Source organism: Ipomoea nil, unplaced genomic scaffold (genome assembly GCF_001879475.1).
Source record: "Ipomoea nil cultivar Tokyo-kokei standard unplaced genomic scaffold, Asagao_1.1 scaffold1074, whole genome shotgun sequence".
Lineage (NCBI taxonomy): Eukaryota > Viridiplantae > Streptophyta > Magnoliopsida > Solanales > Convolvulaceae > Ipomoea > Ipomoea nil.
Genome location: NW_017617502.1, coordinates 2,469,490 through 2,492,375, shown reverse-complemented (window position 1 = coordinate 2,492,375; position 22,886 = coordinate 2,469,490). Strand labels below are relative to the sequence as shown.

At 32.5% G+C, this 22,886-nt stretch overlaps 2 protein-coding genes across 3 annotated transcripts; one reads left to right on the top strand and one right to left on the bottom strand.

Annotated features, from left to right (window-relative positions):
- Positions 1-12,624: 12,624 nt before the first annotated feature.
- LOC109182761 (pantoate--beta-alanine ligase) lies at positions 12,625-16,461 on the top strand. Of its 2 annotated transcripts, XM_019332947.1 has the most exons (7): positions 12,685-12,868; positions 13,041-13,133; positions 14,060-14,198; positions 14,266-14,859; positions 15,084-15,197; positions 15,816-15,950; positions 16,140-16,461. In XM_019332947.1, the coding sequence occupies exons 4-7, from the start codon at positions 14,278-14,280 to the stop codon at positions 16,260-16,262; spliced, it is 954 nt and encodes a 317-aa protein (XP_019188492.1). In that variant the 5' UTR covers positions 12,685-12,868; positions 13,041-13,133; positions 14,060-14,198; positions 14,266-14,277; the 3' UTR covers positions 16,263-16,461. The 2 variants fall into 2 exon arrangements, with proteins under 2 accessions (XP_019188491.1, XP_019188492.1); XM_019332946.1 differs by having other exon boundaries at positions 12,625-12,868; positions 14,060-14,859.
- On the bottom strand, positions 16,415-20,950 carry LOC109182762 (vesicle-associated membrane protein 722-like). Its single transcript, XM_019332948.1, has 5 exons — positions 20,543-20,950; positions 17,836-17,977; positions 17,596-17,716; positions 17,435-17,497; positions 16,415-16,773 (listed from the first exon to the last, which is right to left on the bottom strand). The coding sequence occupies exons 1-5, from the start codon at positions 20,730-20,732 to the stop codon at positions 16,630-16,632; spliced, it is 660 nt and encodes a 219-aa protein (XP_019188493.1). The 5' UTR covers positions 20,733-20,950; the 3' UTR covers positions 16,415-16,629.
- Positions 20,951-22,886: the final 1,936 nt, after the last annotated feature.

Sequence of the window (22,886 nt, the reverse complement as noted above, 5' to 3'; positions counted from 1 at the left end):
ACTATCAATGCTTGTGGCAGATAAAGAGGCGGAAGGGGAGGATATTCAAGGAAAGCTGCAGTAGAAGCCGAACATATCATGGTCCGAGGTACAAACAAAGGCAAGACCATCATTAGAACGGTGGTCCATCATATAGACGCAGGGCAAGATCCACATGCAATGCAGATCCTGGAGTCACAAGCTCGAAACAACCCGCCCGACATTAGAACTACACCCCAATCAGAACTGGAGAAATCCAATGATGTTATGGAAATGGATGCTTGACAAGTGAATGCTCATATATGGAGGCAGTTTGCCGTTCTCTCTTTTGAGCGTCACCGTCAGTAAATATAATTTGTAGCTCAATTGGCTTTTTCAGTTGTGGACATACTTGCAGCAATGGCTTTCAGGGGCACCCAACCATTTTCTTAGTCAACCTCTGGGTGAGGTTTTATAAGCAGTAGATGATGATGTTATTGGCGTCCCATTATGGCGTCAACTGATGTAATAGCTTGTATACTTGGGTATCCCGACCCCCTTCCCTTAAAGATCTAAAAAAAAAAAATTAAAAACCAGTAAACAAGCAATGGGAAACAAGGGAAAACACAAAAACTACAAGCAAAAATTAAAACCAGTAACCAAAGCAAAGGGGAGCAGCAGAGTGATCGGTAGCGGTGGAGATGGAGGAGTAATCGGTGGCAAAGGCGGCGTAGGCGGCGGAGTGGAAACCAAGAGAGCAGACGATGAAGGCGAATGATGTTTGCGATGAGGATGGCAGAGGAGGGAGTAACTGGTGGCGAAGGAGAGAAGGAGGGAGGAAATCAGACACCGCCTCTGCTTTATGTACAACATTTTAAGTACAATATATAGCTTTATTAACACAACAAATATGTGCAAAAACCAATAATATAACCTGATTGATGTCTTTAAGATACATGTAGTGTTTGATAAATGGTCGATAAAGCCAAAATTTGGTTGGGTTGACAATATTTGACTTGTTTGACTAAGCAATAAATTATTTTAAGTATTTGGTCAAATGACTTATTGCATTAGAGGATTTAGAGCATTCTCATCAAACAAGTTTTTGTCTTCTTTTATCACACGCCAAACACATGTAGTGCATAGTTTGATGGGCACGCTTGGTGTGGAAACGCGCAATGCACACTAGGAAGTGTTTTTAAAATTAAAAAAAAAAAAATCCAATGCGGGACCCACAGAATACTTACCTCATGCAATATGTTTCTTCCTTCTTTACCCCCAACTTAGGGAGTGTGTTGGTTCGCATATAGGAATCGGAATGAGAATCAAATATTTGGTTATGATAGGTTTTGGTGAAAACATTTTGAACGTTTGATAGTAGGGTGTAATTGAAATGATTGCTAATATTGATGTTCGGTTATGAATAACTCTATTATGGGAATAAAGGTTTTAAAAATATAAAAAAAAATCAAAGTAATTGATCCTGATATAATGATATCCAAAGCAGCAATATAAACAAAAAAAAAAAATTAAAACAAAAATCTAAAAGCACTAATCTAAACTTAAAAATCATATTATCAATAAGATATAATGATACTAGGGGTGGGCGTCGATTCGGTTTGGATGACACCCGAATTTTATTTCGGATATTCAAAAATTCCAGGTGATGTTTTTGACACCCGATATTCGAATCAAATTTAATTCGGATATATTGGTTGAGTGAAATTATTTCGGGTTAGTTTGGATATACCCAAAATTTTATATTTATCTATTTTGAGTTTTTTTACGATTTTATTATTTTTGTATTTTTATTTTTCTATATATTATCAAACTAAAAATAAGACAGAATAGTATTACTAATTAAGACAGATGATGTTAGCGCTAGGCTTTGCAGAAGGATGGGTGAATTTGATTATGTTGTGCGTTACTTCTGTTTCATATAATATTCTTATAAATGGTGCAGTTGGAGGAGTTGTGACGCTAACACGGGGCTTAAGGCAAGGAGACCCATTGTCTCCTTATCTATTTATTATTTGTGCAGAAGGGTTGTCCTTGATGTTGCAGCAGGCACCGTCGTTGGGAGCTATCCATGGGTGTAGAGTGGCAAGGGGGGCTCCGGCTATTTCTCATTTGTTTTTTTGCAGATGATAGCCTTCTGTTCTTTAAGGCAAATGCCCAGGAGGGGGAGCGGTAAAGCAATGTTTGGAGCAATATGAAAAGTTGTCTGGCCAGTCTATAAATTACCATAAATCTAGTATATGCTTCAGTAAAAATACAGTAGAAGAGATAAGGGATGAAGTAGCTACGGTGCTGGGGGTGGCCCAGGCTAATGATTTTGGAAAATATTTGGAGTTACCGTCTTTTATTGGAAGAAATAAGAAACAGGTCTTTGCGTTTATTGAGGAAAAGATCCGGCAAAGGGTGGGATCTTGGAATAAGAAATTGTTGTCACAAGCAGGTAAGGAGATTCTGTTGAAAACGGTAGCCCAGGCTATGCCTACCTTTTCAATGGGTGTCTTTTTACTAACAGATTCACTGTGTGTGGCGATTCAAAGGACCATGAATAAATACTATTGGGAGAAGGGGGTACGGGAGGAGGAGGTATTCATTGGATAGCTTGGGATCGACTCAGTAGGCCGAAGGTAGCTGGGGGTCTGGGTTTTAAGGACCTAAAGGCCTTTAATCTTGCTATGTTGGGGAAGCAGGCATGGCGTTTTCTCACAAAGCCAGAGTCTTTAGCTGCAAAAGTATATAAGGCAAGGTATTATCCTAAATCTGATTTTATAGATGTCACTGTGGGAAATAACCCAAGTTATTGTTGGAGGAGTATTATGGCTGCCCATGGCCTTGTATGTGGAGGGATAAGGAGGAGGGTTGGAAATGGAGAGACAACATTGATAGGTAAAGATCCTTGGCTTCTGGATTTGGATTATAAAATCCATACTGTTCTACCACATAATATTTATGAAGCAGGGGTGTCAGGTTCGATTGATCAGGATACTCGTACTTGGGGCCTGGATATTTTGAATGATATTTTTGACCCGATTGATGTGAACCGAATCTGCAGGGTGCCTGTTTGTCCGGACTATGAGGATTCATGGTATTGGTATAAGGAGCATAATGGGTCATATTCTGTCAAAAGTGTGTACCGTTCCGTTGTGGGGGAGATACAAAAATAATACTGGATTTAATAGATGGAATGCATTGTGGAAGTTGAATGTGCCACCAAGATGGAAAACTTTCTTGTGGAGAGCCATAAGTCGAATTTTGCCAACTACAACTGCCTTGGCAAGTAGAAGAGTAGATGTGTCTTTAGCCTGCCCAATGTGTCTTGAATTTAATGAAGATGTTATGCATTGCTTGATTGAATGCCAATATGCTTGTCATGTTTGGAATGTTTCTGGTCTTGATATAGCTTCTGTGTTTGGGGGATCCTTTGTGGAGTGGTTTCAGAATGCAATGTCTGTTCTAACATTGGATAATCTAATTAAATTTGTTGCAGTCTTATATCACCTCTGGAGTGCGCGAAACTCTGCGGTTTGGGAGAGGAGTATGAAGCCGCCGAAAAATTTATGGAATTGTGCCAAAGCAAACCTTGCGGCCTGGACAGCAGCACTGCCGCGGGAAGCAATGACAACACAGCAGCATCATCCATTTGCCATGCAGCAGCTTCCCAGCGTCACGCACGGTCCAGTGTGCTACGTCGATGCGGCATGGAGCTCCCTATCACGGACGGCAGCTTATGGGGCGGTACTAATGGATGGGACCGGAGCTTTTGTGGCGGCAACAAGGGGACAACTTCCGTTTTGTGAAAATGCTATCACAGCGGAGGCCCTAGCATGTAAAGAGGCGTTATCGTGGATGAGGGATCGACATGTAACAGAGGCTACTATGTTCACGGATTGTTCGGTCTTGCAAGCCTACCTATCTAGAGCTGACTCACTACCCAGGTCATATCTTGGAATTGTGGTTCATGAGTGTCAAGTGGTTATGACACAATTTATTTCATGTCAAGTTAGATTTATTCCTAGACGTTTAAATACTATCGCACATACTTTAGCTACAATTAGGGATGGCAATTTCAATCTGACCCGTGGATATCCACCCGAATCCACCCCGCATGGATCGGGTTTTTTTGGGTGATGGTGGGTGGTGGGTCGGGGGTGGGTCTTAAAAAAGAAAACCCGCGGTGGGTCGGGTTGGATTCGGGTTCTATGTACAAGACCCGCCTAGAACCCCACCCGACCCACCATGTGTGTGTATATATATATAATAGTAAAATAAATACTAGTATGTAGTTATTTATAATAGTTTATATAACTCCGTGTATCTTTTTACTATTTTTTATATCAAAACTACTAAGTTTATTTTTAAAAATTAACAATTTAGTTATTATATTTAAATATTTCCATTATTTATGTTTTAGTATCACTAATGGATTTTATTTTTTTATTATGTGTAAATAATTTAAATATTATTTTTTGAAAAACATAATAAGATGATAAGTGGCGGGTACCCGTAGTGGGCACCCGCACTCGGTGGGGGTGGGGGTGGGTTCTGAAAAAGTCCACCCGATGCGGGTTGGAGGTGGGGGTGGGTGGAGAAAATATAAGGTGGGTCGGGTGATGGATGTAGCCCTCCCCGACCCACACCCGACCCATTGTCATCCCTAGCTACAATGGTCACTGACCAGGATATTGCTATGTTTTGGGACGAGGTCCCTCCTGATGTTATTATTCCACACTTACAGTAATGAAAATTCGCAACTTTGCTTTCAAAATTAAGATAGTTTTGAGAATTAATATATTATTAATTATGAAATACGTTTAAAATTAAATATATAATGTATATTATTATATTTATAATAAAATTTCGGTTAATATGGGTTGAGGTTCGGGTATGGAAAAATTTTAACACCTGATATTCGAATCAAATTCATATTTGGATATACCAAAATTTAAAATATTTGAACCGATAATTATTTGGGTTCACCCGAAATTTAAAATTCGGTTAGAGTTTCGGGTGTTAGTTCGGATAATTCAAATTACGCCCACCCCTAAATGATACCCATTTTTAATTAGATGATGAAGTTTTTTTTTTGCCAAAGATGATGAAGTTTTTAATTGAAGGGGTAATCAAATTACATAGTTGTTTTTAAAAAAAAAGTTGTCAACCAAACACTGACTATTATTTTGATTCATATTCCTAGTCTGTAAACCCATGAAAGGAGGGTGTATTCAATCATGACTTTTATAGACTTTTATGAACTTTAAAAGTTTGGAGGTATTCAATTCAAACTGTTAGGGAGTCTTTAAAAGTAGGACGGTATACAATAAAGATTTTTAAAGAGTCTTTAAAAATCTTGTAGTATTCGATTAAGACTTTTAAAGAGTCTTTACAAGTCATAAGGTATTCAAAAAGTTATGAATTTATAGGACTTTTGTAAACTTTTCTTTCTCAAATATAAATAGTTGAAATCCAACATTCAACACTAAGATTTCAAAAATTTTCTTTCTCCCAACTCTGAAGGTTTTTTTCTCTCTCTCTCTCTCTCTCTAAACTCTATTTTTGTTCTCCATATTTAAACTTTATAAACCTTATATCTAAATTCAAAAAATTATATTTTCTTCATACCTAAACTCTACTAAGTTTTTCCCTCTCCTAAACTTTACAATCTTACTTTAAAAAATCGAAATAATATTATTTTTACTTCATTATTGCTTGTATATTTTGATTTTTGATTTTTTTTTTCTACGGACTTTTTATCCCTAAGTTCTAAACTTTCTCTAGTAACTTTTCTTCCTAACTTCTAAACTTTCTCTTAGGAACTTTTTCTCCCTTAATACATAAACAAAACAAATTTTTCATCTATTGCCGTCAAATTTTACTATATGTTTCATAATATTCATATAAATACTTGTATATTTCAATTTTTATTATTTTTATGTTTATATTCGTAATATTTTTTTTCTTTAACAACATGCTACTACGAATAGCGAACTAATGTTCGCAACAACAATTTGGGGCTGGAAACAGTAGCACCTTGTTGTTGTTCGCAGTCTCAAATTGCTATTGCAAATAATAGCTCTTTGCTAGATACCTAACAGTATATTGCGGATCATTATTATCAGTAGCACTTCTGGTCATTACATTTCGAAAAAACGGAAAGTTTTTTCAGGGGGTAACGATTTTTTTAATTGAGTTATTTTTTTTTTGGGGGAAATCTTAAGTATAATTGTTTATATATATATATATATATATATATATATATATATATATATATATATATATTATTAATATTATAATATATTTTGTAAGAAAATTATAAATGATAAGAATCAAAATCATTGAAAGTTTGTAAATATGTATTCAATTTAGAATTTCAATGATTTTTGTAGACTTTTTAAAATAAAATAGTTGATAAAAGTATATAAATATTTTTTATATAAAGTCTTACAAAGTTTTAAAAAATTTTGAACGACTCAATGAATGTTAATAAAAATTTATTAAAATCTATCTAGGAATGTCAATTGAACCCACCCCATATGGAAAAAATCGATCCCAATCTCCGAATACTAATATAATATTATATATATTATATTATATTTATATTAATATTAAGAATTAAGAATCTCTATCTCTATATATATATATATATATATATATATTAAAGCAAAATGAATGGCCAAATCCACACCCCCACCCCACCCCCCCCCCCCCACCCAAAAAAAAAAAAAAAAAAATTCACCCCATTTCTGCTAATTTATTTTACATATACTTTAATTTATATACATATATATACATAATTACAAAAATGCTAAATCAATTATACAAAAATCATTGCCAATTTACCAAATATAATATTATAATAATTAATTTCATCAAATTTCCTAACTTCCTAAATCAACTTCAATTATACTATCATTTTACAATCTAACTTCAATTCTTCAATTATACAAAAATTGCCAATTTACCAAATATAATATTATAATAATTAATTTCATTTCTCCGTATTTGTTATTTTAAAAATTTAAATTAGTTCAATTCTTTCAATTCTGCTAATTTATTTTACATATACTTTATATACATAATTACAAAAATGTTAAAGCAATTATACAAAAATCATTGCCAATTTACCAAATATAATATTATAATAATTAATTTCATCAAATTTCCTAACTTCAATTATGCTACCACTACCACTATATAAATCAAGTATTTCAAGAAACATATTACCACTACCAATTTCATATATTTCATTGTATCTCACTGGTTCAGATACATATTCTCCATATAAAATAACTACATATAATATAATGGCTCCTGCTTTTATTCTATTGAATAAAATAAACGCCTATAGTGCTGCGTGGGCAATAAAAGTATGATTGATTTGTCTCTACGGAGTCAAGAATAACCGTGGAGCAATCATAGAATCTGTGCTTGAAGATGTGGATGTATATGTTGTTATTTACATTTGGTATTCTTTTGGCATAATAATATTTTAATTATGTAAATGTATTGGTATATTGAAATTTGTCCTTTTATGAAAAATAAACATATCGCCACATTTTGAAAAAAATTATTAAAATCTATATTTTTTTGATGCACTATTACATTAAAAAAAAAAAAAAAAAAGACTATAAGATCATTGAAAATTTGGTGTATTTGTTTTTTGTTTTAATAATCATTCACAATTTGTAATTAATTAATAGATCAGGGTACCCGTATACATAATTTAATAGTTTATAGTTTATTACTTTTAAATAATAAAAAAGTAAATAATATATGTATTTTTATTCTATAGGATTCAGTTGCATTTTCAACCTTACAACTTGAACAAGTTAACAGTGTTGAGGTAATTTCTCTTTGTAATTTAATAAACTATATTTTATATTGTTTCTTCTAACTTCGTAAATATTAGTCACTAAAGAATTATGTACATTTTTTTTTAAGGAATTATCTTCTAGGGTGAGGCCACCACACCAATAAAAGAACAACCCCAATAAGATGCTAAAATTGAGATAATTGAATCTGGATCTTCCAACCACAGCGTTAAGCGTAGACCGGATGATTTCATCAAATGTGGAGGAGAATGCCAAATCCATTGTGAAGTTAGAGAAACCTTGAAATTGCATAAGTTTTGGGTTTAATTGGTGGGCTATTTATGATTTTTTTATGACAAATTTTAATGTTGAATAATGTTTGGGTTTAGATTTGTGTTTTATACACAATGATTTATTCTATTGTTAAATGTTGCATTAAGTTTTTTTATTCCAATATATTATATTTTAGTATAAGATTTATTAATTATTATACATTGATAATCAGTTCAATTAATAACCTTATTTTAAACTATAAATCAATTAGCTATGTAGAACAAAGCAAGCACTATCGAACATAATAAACAAAAATATACAACATACCTATTCCACATATTGACTGGTTGCAGATTATAAGAATACATGAAATGAGGACAATTTCCTTGCGTATATAATTGTGCTTCCATCCCTGCACAATTAACATATGAAAATCAAGAAAACACAAGATAAAATAAAAATGAAAACTATCTACATGCACAAGATACTGACCAGTAGAGTTGTTAACAATTAATAACACAAGATAACAAAAATCAAAACACTTTGCAATTTGCAGTATGTTGGTCCCGATAGGGTGGTAAAAGTCTAGAGAGGGGGGGGGGGGGGGTGAATAGACTTTTTAAACTTTTTCACAATAAATAACACTTTGGTAATTTCAACTCTAAATAACAAGATATGTAATTTAGATGTGCAGCGGAATAATATATCAACCAAGTGTTACGTAAAATCAAAGAGATATATCACATGCAATATTATAAATATGCTGGTAATGGCTCAAATAATAAGTATGCAAATTTATGCCCACATGCATTCGTGAAAGCTACTAGACCCAGATGAATAAATTTTGTACAGTATAAGATGGGTCAGTCAAATATTCAACATGCAAGACAACAAATGAATATTTAAAGAGATGGTTCACTCAATATATATATATGATATCACGTGTGAATCAATGAATGAGTCCAAATGGAATTGTGTCTGCATGTACTTGTAAAGTCACATAACTCAATCAATAAGACAAATAAATAAGATGAATAGTTAATGGGTTAGTATGCATGCAATGATAAATAAGAGCAGTATGTAAATGAGAGAGGCGATTTATAGTGGTTCAGATGTGGTGTAATCCTCCTAGTCCACTCTTCTCCTTTCACTCTAAGGAGGAAATTCACTATCTCGTTCACCCAGATACAAATAGTGAATCAAGTGCTACACAAGCACTTCCCGAGTGTTTTGCACACAGCTACACTCAATCCCGAGTATCTCACACAAAGCTATACTCCCGAGTATCTCGCACATAGCTATACTCCTACAACAACTAAGTGTCTTGCACCCAGCTACACTCAGCACCACGTACCAAATGTCTCGCACACAGCTACACTCAACAACCACGAGTGTCTCGCACAAAGCTACACTCAACAGGGTAGTGTCTTGCACAAAGCTACACTCAACCCTCTTTCTACACACGGTAGAGAAAAGAAATATAGAAAACAAATTTCTCTTCTAATGACTTGAAGAATATCTCGTGAAAGCTCAGACTAGATATTTTTGAATTTTTGCTCTTTGTGTTTTGCCTCTTTGCTCTTTTTCCTTGTATGTATTTTCCCCCGTCCTCTCTTTTTCACTTTTTACTTCTGCTTGTATCTTCAAGTCTTCTTGGTATATATAGCTGAAGAAGCTATATTACCATTGTAGCATCAGTTGATGATCTTGATCGTTCATCTTGATCAGCTACACATTATTGCCAACTTGCATTGCGGTGATTTAATGCAAGAGATGGACTTCTTACAGTGAGTTTAAAAATCCTCACCTAACAAGACTTCAAAAGTTGTATATGTCGGCTCATCAGCTGAATCTTCTCCGAAAAATAATTTCTTTATCTTGACGGATTCAAAATGATGAAATCTTCTAAAAGATTTGCTGCTGATTCTTGCTTGAGTGAAATAATGTATCTCCGAAATTTTCTTCTGCTGAGAATGATTTGAGATACATGGCAAAGTATTTAAATGAGAAAGAAAATGTGTAGAAGAATTCACGTGCACCTTCCTTATCATGTCCACAAGCTTCCAAACTTGTAGTCAACTTAGCAAGACATGTGTCCACATTTTAGCATGCACTCAACAAGTGTCATCTTTTAAAAAATATGCTTCCAATGAGATTCAAACACGAGCCTAACAAAATCTATCTCCCACACTTTTACCACTACGCCATATTAACTCATTAATTAATATTTCTGGATTTAATCTTTATTCCCAGAATGACTTTAGTAGCATTTTTGATTGATTAATAAATCTCTTCGAGTCTGCTTCTTGGTCTTCCCCCCTCCGTCGTCCCCTTCATACCTTAGCTTTGTCTCCTTCTAAAAAATGTAAAGATTGAGTTTCAAACTTGTGATCTTTAACTTTAGCAATCTTGTTCCTTATCCACTTCACCACTTGTTCCTTTGGTGTTTTTCAAGGTAAATAATTCTCAAATAGTAACATTCTGGATAAGTATATTTTGCTAAGAAATTCGTAGGTCTTATGGCTTGACTTGGGACTTAGACTAATAGACAACTAGACTCAAAATAAAATAGGGGAGTTCTAAAAATACAAATTTGGCCCATCAAAACTATTACATTTTATTCCTAACACAGTATTTATGTAACAATTAACTCATTTCATCACAGTGCAATTATAAATTTCTGCGAACACCACGATGTAAAATAAAATCAAATATTATTCAAAATCATTCCAAATATGACTAGTATTGAATATTTTATATGAACCAAATTGATAAAATAATTATAAATTATTTAAATTTATCTTGATGTAAAATAAAATCAAATATTTATTGAAAATCATTTCAAATATGAGATACCTAAATTTATATCATTTTTAAAAGCAAAATTATTCCAAATATGAGATAACCTTATCATTGCGGATTGGATCCAATTTAACAAATTTAATATAATAATAATTAATTAATTTCATAACTTCAATTCTGCTAAAGCATTTTAAAATTCTTAAATTCTTAACGAAATTGGTGTATTTATGTAACAATTAACTCATTTAATCAACTGTGCAATTATAAATTTCTGCGAACACCACGATGTAAAATAAAATCAAATATTATTCAAAATTATTTCAAATATGACCAATATTGAATATATGAACCAAATCGATAAAATAATTATAAATTATTTGAATTTATCTTGTTGTAAAATAAAATCAAATATTTATTAAAAATCATTCCAAATATGAGATAACTAAATTTATATCATTTTTAAAAGTAAAATCATTCCAAATACAAGATAACCTTATCATTGCGGATTGGATCCAATTTACCAAATTTAATATTATAAGAAATTAATTAATTTCATCAAATACCATGACTATGTGGTCTAATGGTACCCGGGTTGGACTCCATTTGGAAGATTATGAGCTCGAGCCTCAGTGGAGGCGTGTAAAATCATTTTAAAATTCTTAACGGAATTGCAGTATTTATGTAACAATTAATTTATTTCATCAACAATGCAATTATAAATTTCTGCGAACACCACAATGTAAAATAAAATCAAATATTATTCAAAATCGTTCCTAATATGGCCAATATTGAATATTTTATATGAACCAAATTGGTAAAATAATTATAAATTATTTGAATTTATCTTGATGTAAAATAAAATCAAATATTTATTGAAATTCATTACAAATATGAGATAACAAAATTGATATCATTTTTAAAAGCAAAATCATTCCAAATATGAGATAACCTTATCATTGCAGATTGGATCCAATTTACCAAATTTAATATTATAATAATTAATTTCCTCAAATTTCATAACTTCAATTTTGCTAAATCATTTTAAAATTCTTAACGGAATTGCAGTATTTATGTAACAATTAACTCAGGTACCCGGGTTGGACTTTCATTTGAAAGATTATGAGTTCGAGCCTCAGTGGAAGCATTATTGGTTCTTTGTGTTTCAGTAGGTTGAGAAAGTATATGAACAGATACTACAATGTAATAGAGCCAGTAATATTCAAAAAAAAAAAAAAAACTCATTTCGTCACTAGTGCAATTAAAAATTTCTGCGAACACCATGATGTAAAATAAAATTAAATATTATTCAAAATCATTCCAAATATGATCAATATTGAATATTTTATATGAACCAAATCGGTAAAATGATTATTGTTCAAAAAAAAAAATCGGTAAAATAATTATAAATTATTAAAATTTATCTTGATGTAAAATAAAATCAAATATGATCTCCAACAACTCAAGTACAAATGTTATATCAACAACCAATGTGGTATATCACGAAATCTTCAATAATTTGTAATTTTGTGACACTTATTTTTGTATATTGTATGTTAAAGTGATTTCATTATTGTTGCTATTTTGCATTTACATTTTTTTTAAAGATCAACTTTGTAATTTGTAAATTTTAACATAGTAATCTCTTAAATTTTTCACACAAATAAACAATATCTTGAATAATATCCTTCCCGTGCATCGCACGGATACTATACTTAGTTTTCAATTATAACAAAAGCCACTGCCACTTGTAAGTCTGCCCTCGTCTCTCACTCTCTCATTCATTAAAACAAAAGCCGCTCTCGCCTCCCCTGCCCTCGCCATTCGCCGCCTCCTCGCCGAACGACTAGTGACCAAGACGACAGTCCGGCATCTCATCGTCTGACTCTCTCGACCGCCGTCCGACATCTCTCCCTCCGTCGTCAGTCGTCTCTCGTCTGGAGTGCTCGACGGCCGCGGCCTTGCCCTGGTCTCTCGTCTCTCACCGCCGTCTACTCTCCCTCCGTCGTCCGAAGGTAAATTTGTAGTTCTGTACATATTAAAATTAAAAAGAATTTCAATTATTATATATGCTATATGGAGCTCTAAATCTCTAATTGATGTTTAGTGTTTGACTGTTTTACTGTAAACTGTTTCGTGTTTAGTGTAAACTGACTATCTCGAATATATGGACTGTAAACTGTTCAGTTTTTAGTGTAAACAAACGGGACGGGTCACCACCGTTGCTGCTTCATACGCCTCTTCCACCGTTCTTCGTCAGTTTGTGCTCCACTATTCCAGGTTTGTTTTAAGTTTTAATCAAAGTTTAGGGTTTGGTTTACTAGGTTGTAATTTTAGAATGGCCGAATGTGTGTGTGTGTGTGTGTTTTTTTTTTTTTTTTTTTTTTTTTTTTTTTTTTTTTTTGGTGCAGATTACTTGATTAGGTGATAATTTTGATTACTGAAAGGTGGAAAATGTAGGTGATAATTTTGATCAAAATGTATTTGAGTTTACAGGTGATATAGGTGATAATTTTGATAAAAAAAAAAAGTATATATGTAAAATGACATTAGTATATGTTGATGTTGATTGGCCATAGATTACAGGTGAATATGTTTGCAATTTGGAGGTTAAAGAATATGGCTATATTGATTGTGTGGATGAGGCAGGCTTGTAAATTTAGTCAACTAAGGATGTTACTAATTGATTGGTGACTTGAACAGAGGATAACAGTAAAGCCATGGTTTTCATTTCTGAAGTGTGGTGGGCAGTTTTGTTGTTGTTGTTTACCTTTGAGGTCATTTTACATACAATCACTAAAAGTAAAAAGCTAATTTACCAAATGCTTTTCTATAACCCGCGAATACAATGAGCTGGTCAAACCAGCTAACAGCTAATTGAATCAGCTATCAGCATTGCCAAACACCCCTAATTTCCAACATATTTTTCATTACTACGTTCAAGTGGTTGGATTTGATGCATTTTCTATAGGCTTGAATGAGTATGGGACTGTAAATGATGCCTTAGAATACAGGAACGAGTTTGGGGACAAGGATTTTTCCCTAGTTTCTTTCGGCATTTTTCATTGTTTTCCTGACTAGGATGATTGTTATTTTATCTTATTTCTCTTTCTCATTTTTTTAACCCATATTTATTTTTTGAAATTTGCCTCACATATCAAATCTGTGAAATGGTCTTACACAAATATTTTCCTTGGGCTTTGTAGGGTGCAGCTGCCACTCATATCTCATCTCACAATCAGCCCCTAATTTCTCCGTTTCGAATCGTCATCCCCAACGAAGTCTGTCACCAAAGTACAAGCTATTCAATTTCAATCATAATCGCATCAATCTTCACCTCAAGTTCTTGTACTGATTCAACCCTCAGTTTCTAACTGAAAAAGAAAAGAAAAAAATCCCCAGTACTCTAATCCTTGATAAGCAAATGGAAGCTAAAGAGCCAATTATCATCTCGGGGAAAGAGGAGATGAGAAAATGGTCAAGGTCCGTGAGAGCCCAAGGCAAGTCCATAGGCTTTGTACCCACCATGGGCTATCTCCACGAAGGCCATCTTTCCCTCATCAGAGAATCCCAGAAACATGCGGAAGTCATAGTGGTTTCCATCTATTTGAACCCCGGTCAATTCTCTCCCAATGAGGACCTCTCCACATATCCTTGTGATTTTCTTGGGGATATTCAAAAGCTCAAGTCAATCCCTGGCGGCATTGATGTTGTGTTCCACCCCCATAACCTGTATGATTATGGAGACGGTGATGGATCTAAGAGGAATGAAGAAGAAATGGGTAAAAGAGAAGGAAAAGTGGTGTCTTGTGTGGAAGCTGGGGGAGCAGGGCATCAGACGTGGGTCAGAGTTGAAGGATTGGATAAAGGGTTGTGTGGGAAAAACAGGCCGATTTTCTTCCGAGGGGTTGCAACTGTTGTCACCAAATTGTTCAACATTGTTGAGCCTGATGTTGCTGTCTTTGGTAAGAAGGATTATCAGCAATGGAGGATTCTTGAGAGAATGGTGAGTTCTTTCTAAAATTAACTACTTTGTTAATTGTAATGCGGTTAAAGCAGGTTAAATTATTTCAGTTTTTTTGTTATGCACCTTCCTGATTATGTTTGAATCTATTTTAATCTAGAGACTAACATGTTTATTTACTGGTTCTTTCATTTCAGTTTGTTATTGGCAAGTTAGTACTTATAAAGAAACCTGCTTCTTTTGGTGTCTTTATTTAACTTCTTCAGGTGCGAGATCTTGATTTTGGAATTAAGGTGATTGGCGCTGAGGTTATGCGAGAAGATGATGGCATTGCGATGAGTTCTCGAAATGTGCGGCTCTCTCCAGATGAGAGGAAACAGGTTCTTTCATTTCTTCTTCTATTTAAACTGTTTTCTTGTGAACCGGAATGGTGTTCTTGCTGTTCAATGGTTTCTGTCTATGAATAAATAAAGTTATTTTGTTAAAGGAAATTTGGTTCAAATCCATGGTTATTACTTACTTACAATTGTTTATCTAGTCGCATTTACTTAAGTTCCAATATCCACCTTTCTGTTGTAGTTTTCAACTCCAAAAAAAACCACCAACCTCTCTGCAGTTATATATATATAGAGTTAATGAACGATTTGGTCCCTCAATTATTAGCGAACTGTTAATGACTCAATGTAGTCCCTCAATCCCTTATTCATCGATTTGGTCCGCTTTTTAGTCGATTTAGTCCCTCCGACCGTCGATTTGGTCCCCGAAAACAATTATTTTTAGTCGATTTAGTCCCTCCGGCCATCAACGGAAGACAGCCTGAGGGACTAAATCGACTAAAAATAATTGTTTTCGGGGACCAAATCGATGAATAAGCTTGAGGGGCTATATTGACAGTTCGCTAATAATTGAGGGGCCAAATTGTTCATTAACTCTATATATATATATATATATATTCATTTACTTGTGATAAAAAATTTTGTTCTGTTCTGTTTCTGCAGGCTGTGTCTATAAGTAGAGCACTTTCAGAAGCCAAGGTAGCAGCAGAGAAGGGTCAGGTGAATTGCTGCAAGGACTTGAGAAATTCAGTCAGTAAAATTATAGAAGAGGCGGGTGGAAGGATTGATTATGCGGAGGTGAGAGATCAAAATCCATCTTCTTAACTCTGTTTTCTCTTCTGTCTGTCTGATTGGCACTAAAATCCATTCTGTGATGTTATATGAGTTAGTTAAAATTGAATAAATTCTCTTGGTGAACATTTCATAATGATACACGTTCGATTGGATCATCTATTTATTGAACTAATGCTATTCTTTTTGTTGTAGATTGTAGACCAAGAAAGTTTAGAGACAGCTGAAGTGATTGAAAGGCATGTGGTATTTTGCGTGGCTGCATGGTTCGGAAAGGTCAGATTGATTGACAATATGGAAATTAATATTAATGCCTGATAGTGATGGATGATCAAGTTGGCATTAGGGCCTTAGAGGTTGTGGTGGATCAAACAAGGTTTGCCCCCTCTCTCCCATCTTTCCTTTTTACATTCTGAGTTGCAATATAAAAATAAAACTTTAATAGATAATGGCATTAGGGCCTTGTAACCTTTACTATAATATATAATACATTCAAAGAATTCAGCAGTACAAGCTATACAGCCACTGTATGAGACTACAGATGAGTGAAATGTAGAGCAAAAAAGGTAGAAATATATCTAGACAAATCACAGCATCGGAATGGAATGGATTGGATTGGAATAATAAAGCATATTGCTTTCCAGTTATTATCCTAATCAAACGAACAAATGAAAGGCCACAGGCACTAGCAGTTGAAGCCTCCACAGATTGACAAAACAATGATGAGAATCAAAGCGATGATAATTCCCAGGACAATCAGCTTTATCTTCATATTCTGCCACCACATCTTCCTCCTTATCTGAGTTCCGTGTGTCCTGAAATCTTGTGCCTGCAAAACATGATTCAATACAATCAGTTAATACCTAATTTAGTCGTGATCTTTCTCAATTTAGTCTTTATTTAAAAAAAAAAAAAAAAAAAAGACTAATGCATCAATTTAGTCTTAAATGACTTTTTTTGTGCTTAATTAGGTCCTTGACTTTAATAGTTTTATCCAATTGAATTTTCGGCTATCAGAATCAATGACCAAATTGAGAAAAATCACTATAGTTGAGGACTAAATTAGATAAATTACTATAGTCGAGAATTAAATTGGATAATATTACTATAATCGAAAATTAAATTGGGTAAAATCATTATAGTTTATAGTCGATGATTAAATTGGATAAAATCAATAGTTAAAGACTAATTGGGTAAAATTAGTATAGTCGAGAACCTAAATTGGATATTAATAGAGGTGAAATTACCAAACTATCTTATAGAAGATTCAACTGAGTAAAACCATCAGAGTCAAAGAACTAAATTGAGTATTAACTTATTCCTCCAAACACGTCAACTACTTGCCATTGCACAGAACCTCCTCCCTCTCCATATTTCTTTTTATACGGAGTAATTATTAGTAATAAAATGTTGCTAGAGACTAGAAATTCTTCATTCTAAATGGAACTAAATCAAATAAAAGATGAATATACCCAATTCCACACACTGACCTGTGAGCGAAGGTTTTCAGTTTTATCGACCAGAATCTCAATCTTCTCCCCACGATCAAGAACCTGCAACATGAATATTTGATCACCAAATTGCAAGGATGTCTTAATTTATTTTCTAAAAATATTGACATATCTTTAGTGTCAAATAATTGTTGACAAACCTTCTCGATGTTTTCCATCATTACTCCTTTGACTTCTGAAACCTGAGCTTTCACCTTTGCCATCTTACTGATCTCCTCTGGATGATCCACACAGTATTGCATTTGGTCCTTCATCTTCGGCCTATAAACAACAATGCATATCGTATTGGTTTTAGGATACCCTCTCAAACCTCAGAAAACAAATGCAGAGGAAAAGTTATGCTGTAATAACTAATTATGGATATAACTCATATAAATTACCCAAACTCTCTGTTTAAGCTGTTGGCAACAGCTGTAGCAGCTTTTCCTCCTCCATATTTCTTGGTAAATTCCTCCTTAATCCGCTCAAGAAATGCTACTGGAAGCTGTCTGCCAACAGATTCTACAGCAACAACACAATATGCTGTTCCATGGAAGCATAATTACTTAGTTAGACAAAGAGAACATAGAAAAGAAGCCATACGATATAGTATTCAACTAATTTGATAGGTACTCATCATAATTATTAGGAGGTTCATGTAACAAGGTTTTTCGGGGTTTTCTTTATGTATGAGGTGTGGGGCTTATATAAGTAATATAACATATTAAATTATAATTGACTCTGGTTAGTAGTTAGTACTTCCTTCATTTGGAACAGCAGATCAAAATAAAGATGTTGGACTGTTTATAAATTATAGAGGCTAAAGAACCTTATCAGCAATCAATTTAAACAGCTCAGCTTCTCAGAAATTCTTGCTAGAAATCATTCAGTAGTGACCAACTAGCATGTCCAAAAGGAATGAGAAAGTAACAAATCAACTTTTCTTTTTCTCTAAATAGCATATCATAATGACCCATTGGTTATGCTGAATTCCTTCAATTACCAAATCACAAAATATGCTGGCAATAGATATTGCTTACAAACAGTTTCCATGACACAGTGTTAATAGGTTATATGCAAATTATTTAGACAAGCAAACATGAGAAGAACTAAGCTGATGCTAAAACCTCCAAATTTTCATAGCAGATTATCAGAAGCCACGGGTCTCTTTAATGAAGCGGCAAATATCTTAAAATAGAAATTCCATTATAGTTGGGTTCAATAACATTTGTAAAAACTACTCAACTTTCAATGATAAAACAATAAATAACTCCATGCTTAATCCAGAAAGAAGAACAAGCAGTGGCAGAGCTCCTTTTTTTTTTTTTTTTTTTTTTTTTTGGGGTAATATTATGTATATATGTGTGTTTATAGTTATTATATGTATTAATATTAATGTGTGTAAATACACCCTTGCCCCCTCCAATACTTTTCGAAAGAAAAATTATTATTAATACAATCTAATATTATGTTTAAAAAATTACAATCAAACTAATATTGTATTCAATTGAATAAATTTAAAATCACAGATTAAATTAAAATTTGAAATTACTTTGAATAAATTAATAAATGTATTATTGTATTATTGAGTTCAAGCCTCAGTGGAGGCGTTATTGGTTCTTTGTGTTTCAGTAGGTTGAGAAAGTATATGAACAAATACTACAATGTAATAGAGCCAGTAACTTTCAAAAAAGTAATGCTCTCTTTTTAAAAAGAATTAAAATTTCGATAGATTATTGATTTGATCAATTACAATTATTCCTTACTACCTATTTTAAAGTCCTATTTTGTATTTCAATTGGTTGCTCAATTTAACTTTTTTTTTTATATACTGATTTTATCAAACAATTTCTTGTAATTTTCAATTTTGACTATTTAATTTGAGTTTAATACATATGTTAATATAAATTTTAAATACATATATCTTACTTAATGACATAAATTAAATATTACAAAAAAATAATTTTTAAATAATTTGAACTGAGCGTTATTATATGTGTAGTACATATAAAATGGAGTACAAAATATCCAAAATACATTTTCATATTTTTTGGTTAATTGTCTAAAAAAATTCTTTTTATTGTTGTACCGAGAATTAAATAATTATAATTATATATATTTTTCTTCAATTATAATCACAATTTTGATCTACAACAAAATTATCTTGCCCCCTAATGAACTTCCTGGCTCTGCCACCGAGAATCAGGTATCAAACAAACTACCACAGCCACACTCCGGAGTGAATTGACTATAGGTCCAGCTCCCTTGTCTTTGTGTCAATTCCAAATTTAACCCTAAATTATTGTTTTTGCCATTTAACATTTTAGACTATTATTTTTTTGACACCCTTAGTCCTTCTTATGATTTTTTTTTTTTTTAGTAAGGGCATTTTTGTTTTTTTTTTTCATATTTTTCTTTTGTTATTTTTTCAGTTTCAACCAGTTTAGAACTTTAAGTAACTCTTGATTTGTACTACCATATTTTTCAATGAATTTTAGTAAAGTCCTAAACCAATTAAACCGAAAAATAACAAAAGAAAAATATGAAGACAAAAAAATACCCTTACAAAAAATAAGAAAAGTCATAAGAAGATTAAAAGTGTTCAAAAAATAATAGTGTAAAAACAATAATTTAGGACTAAATTTAGAATTGTCATAAAAAATAAGGGACCTGAAATTAACTTGAGTGAATTAGTTTCAAACTTAAATGCTATGGAGTACATTTTAAATTAATTCCTGAATTTTGGCATTTAAAATGAGATCTAACCTCTAGTCCTCAAATCTCATCTCCGTTGAATGAATTAATTTTCAGACTTTGAGCTATAGTTTTGCATGAGCACCTAAATTTCCGGATTTAAAATGAGATCTAGACTCCAGTCCATAAATCCCAATAACATTTACCAAAACCAAATCAAACAAACACATAAAAACAGATATAGTTTATGCGTCTACTAAACTACGGATTAAAAGGCTTAAACCTCGGTCACCGAGCTTTCACTGAAATAGCCATCAAACCAGACAAAGTTCAGATAGGGAACTGATCCGAACGGAAAAATGGAAGGGATAATAGATCAGAACAGATTAAAGGAAGAAACGATTAATGACTTACTGAAGCCGTCCTCGACGAGGAAGTTGAAGGTGTGGCCGTCGCAGTTGTAGGTGAACTTGTTGTTTGTAGCGGGAAGTTTCTGGAGGCACTGTGAAGCTATGCCGGTGAAGTTTCCGGTGAACTCGGTGTACTCGGAGAGGATCACCGTGCCTCTCGCTACGAAGCTGTAGATCAACGATTGCTGCCCCATTTCCGGCTGGCTTTTCTATCCCTACCAAAACCCTAGTTGACGGAACTCTAGAGAGAGAAGTGTAGATAGGAAAAGGAAGAATGCAGGTGTTGAATGTCCAGAGAGAGAGAGAGAGAGAGAGAGAGAGAGAGAGAACAGAAAAGGAGGCGTGATGATGACTGAGAATTTGATTTTGTTGCACGGAGTCGGAGAGAGAAGGGGAGTCGACTTTCTTTCGGGTTGGTTCAATTATTTATAATTTAATTTTTTATAATATTAAGTTTAAAATTGATATATAAAATTTGTATATTTAAAATTATACTAAATTTACTATTAAATACAAAAAGTCAATTTTAAGAATTATAAAAAATATTAATAAAAATAAATAAAGAAAACAAAATTAGGGTGTGTTTGGTTCGCACATGTGAATCGGAATCGGAATGAAAATTAAATATTTGGTAATAGTAATGTGTTTTGGTAAAAGTATTTTGCATGTTTGGTAGTAGGGTAAAATTGGAATGATAACCAATATTGATGTCGGGTTATGTATGATCTATAATGAGAATAAAGGTTTTAAAAATACAAGAACAAAAAATCAAGACAATTTATTCTAATATAAAGACATCCAAGACACCAATATGAACAAAGAACAAAAACAAAAAAAAAATACGGGGACAATTAAATCACATAGTAGTGTTTTAGAAACATGTCAACCAAACAATAACAATAACTTTGATTCACATTCTTGATAGCTATACCCAAGAACCAAACACACCTTAATTTCACAAATGAATAGTAAATTAAAAAAATGATATGATTGATAGAGTAATAATAGTTTTTTTTTTTTTATCCATTTTATGTTAATGCTTAATAACAATTTTTTAATATATAATTTTCACAGCTTAAGCTAGATTAATCTTAACCACTAGCTTTCTGCCTCTAAGAATCACTAGAGAATATACTCGAGCTTTTAAGAACCCCACACCCTTTAAAATTTGAAATAATTGAACACAATAAAGAAAAATACTTTAGAATCATTTATAATATATTTAAAACACTTTTTAGATATCCATACACATCAATAATTTCAAATTTTAAAATAAGTTGTTTGAACAAAAAATTTTGAAATGACAAAATTCGTAATATTGTAAAAGGTTTTATAACCTCATCACAATAAGATAATTGTTTATTTGCTCCATTAAAAAAATGTATCATAATTTTTAAAAAAAATTTGTAAGCATACAAAAAAAAAATAATAAATACAACGTGTAACTTATCATAATACATCAACACATTTCCTGTTATAATTCTAACAATATTAACTCTTGTATAATTTGTTACATATTATTTTGAGAGGTTCAATCTTTGCAAGCCTCTTATGATGTTTTTTTTTAAAAGAATATATATATATTTTAAATTTAACCATAATCATTTTACGGAACTTTTACTATAAGGATGTTTAGCAAATAGCTATTAGCGGATTAAGTTAGCGAGTTTAAATAACTGATTGTATTAGTTTGATGGTTGTAGAAAAATGTTTGGTAAATTAGATATTATCCGATAGTTGATGACATGTAAAATGACTATTAAAAAAATAATTTATTTTCTCAACAAACTAATCAAAAAAGCTTCTTTGAACAACTTTTAAAATTTTAACATTTTGAAACAATAAGTTGTTACAAAAAAGTTGATTAACTAACCAAACAATCATATTGACGGTTTAAAAGTCAAATAGCTAATAGTAGTTAAATAAATCAAAATTAACTGATGAACTAATTATATTACTATACAGAGCCATATATATATATATCTGAATTTTTTGTATATATTTTAATATTATTCTAGAAAGTATAACATTAATATGAAGAAGACACGAAGCTGCATATACATAAAAAGAAGAAGTTTGGGAGAAGAAAAAAGAAGTTAAATTTCAATTATTTCATGGTCATTAAGAGAACTTTAATTTTACAATAATCAAGATTTTGATATTTGAAGGGAGGAAAGTTTCATAGTGGTTCCAGATGCTGAATATTTCATACGTACTTCTAGAACGAGTTGAGGCTGCCAAAGACCAAATACTATAATTTAGGGAGGACTAATGAGCTGCTGACGAAAATAGATGAAGACTATTACTAGTATATATGTTTTGAGTTTTGACCACACGTTTTTGTCTTT

What these genes read in the sequence shown, in the direction of transcription:
- LOC109182761 (XM_019332946.1), top strand. Translation starts at nt 14,278, where the DNA reads ATGGAAGCTAAAGAGCCAATTATCATCTCGGGGAAAGAGGAGATGAGA. An exon ending in CTCCAGATGAGAGGAAACAG is followed by an intron (nt 15,198 to 15,815) that starts GTTCTTTCATTT and finishes CTGTTTCTGCAG; the next exon opens with GCTGTGTCTATAAGTAGAGC. An exon ending in GAAGGATTGATTATGCGGAG is followed by an intron (nt 15,951 to 16,139) that starts GTGAGAGATCAA and finishes TTTTTGTTGTAG; the next exon opens with ATTGTAGACCAAGAAAGTTT.
- LOC109182762 (XM_019332948.1), bottom strand. Translation starts at nt 20,732, where the DNA reads ATGGGGCAGCAATCGTTGATCTACAGCTTCGTAGCGAGAGGCACGGTG. An exon ending in CCTCGTCGAGGACGGCTTCA is followed by an intron (nt 17,978 to 20,542) that starts GTAAGTCATTAA and finishes TCCATGGAACAG; the next exon opens with CATATTGTGTTGTTGCTGTA. An exon ending in CTGAAAACCTTCGCTCACAG is followed by an intron (nt 16,774 to 17,434) that starts GTCAGTGTGTGG and finishes CATGTTTTGCAG; the next exon opens with GCACAAGATTTCAGGACACA.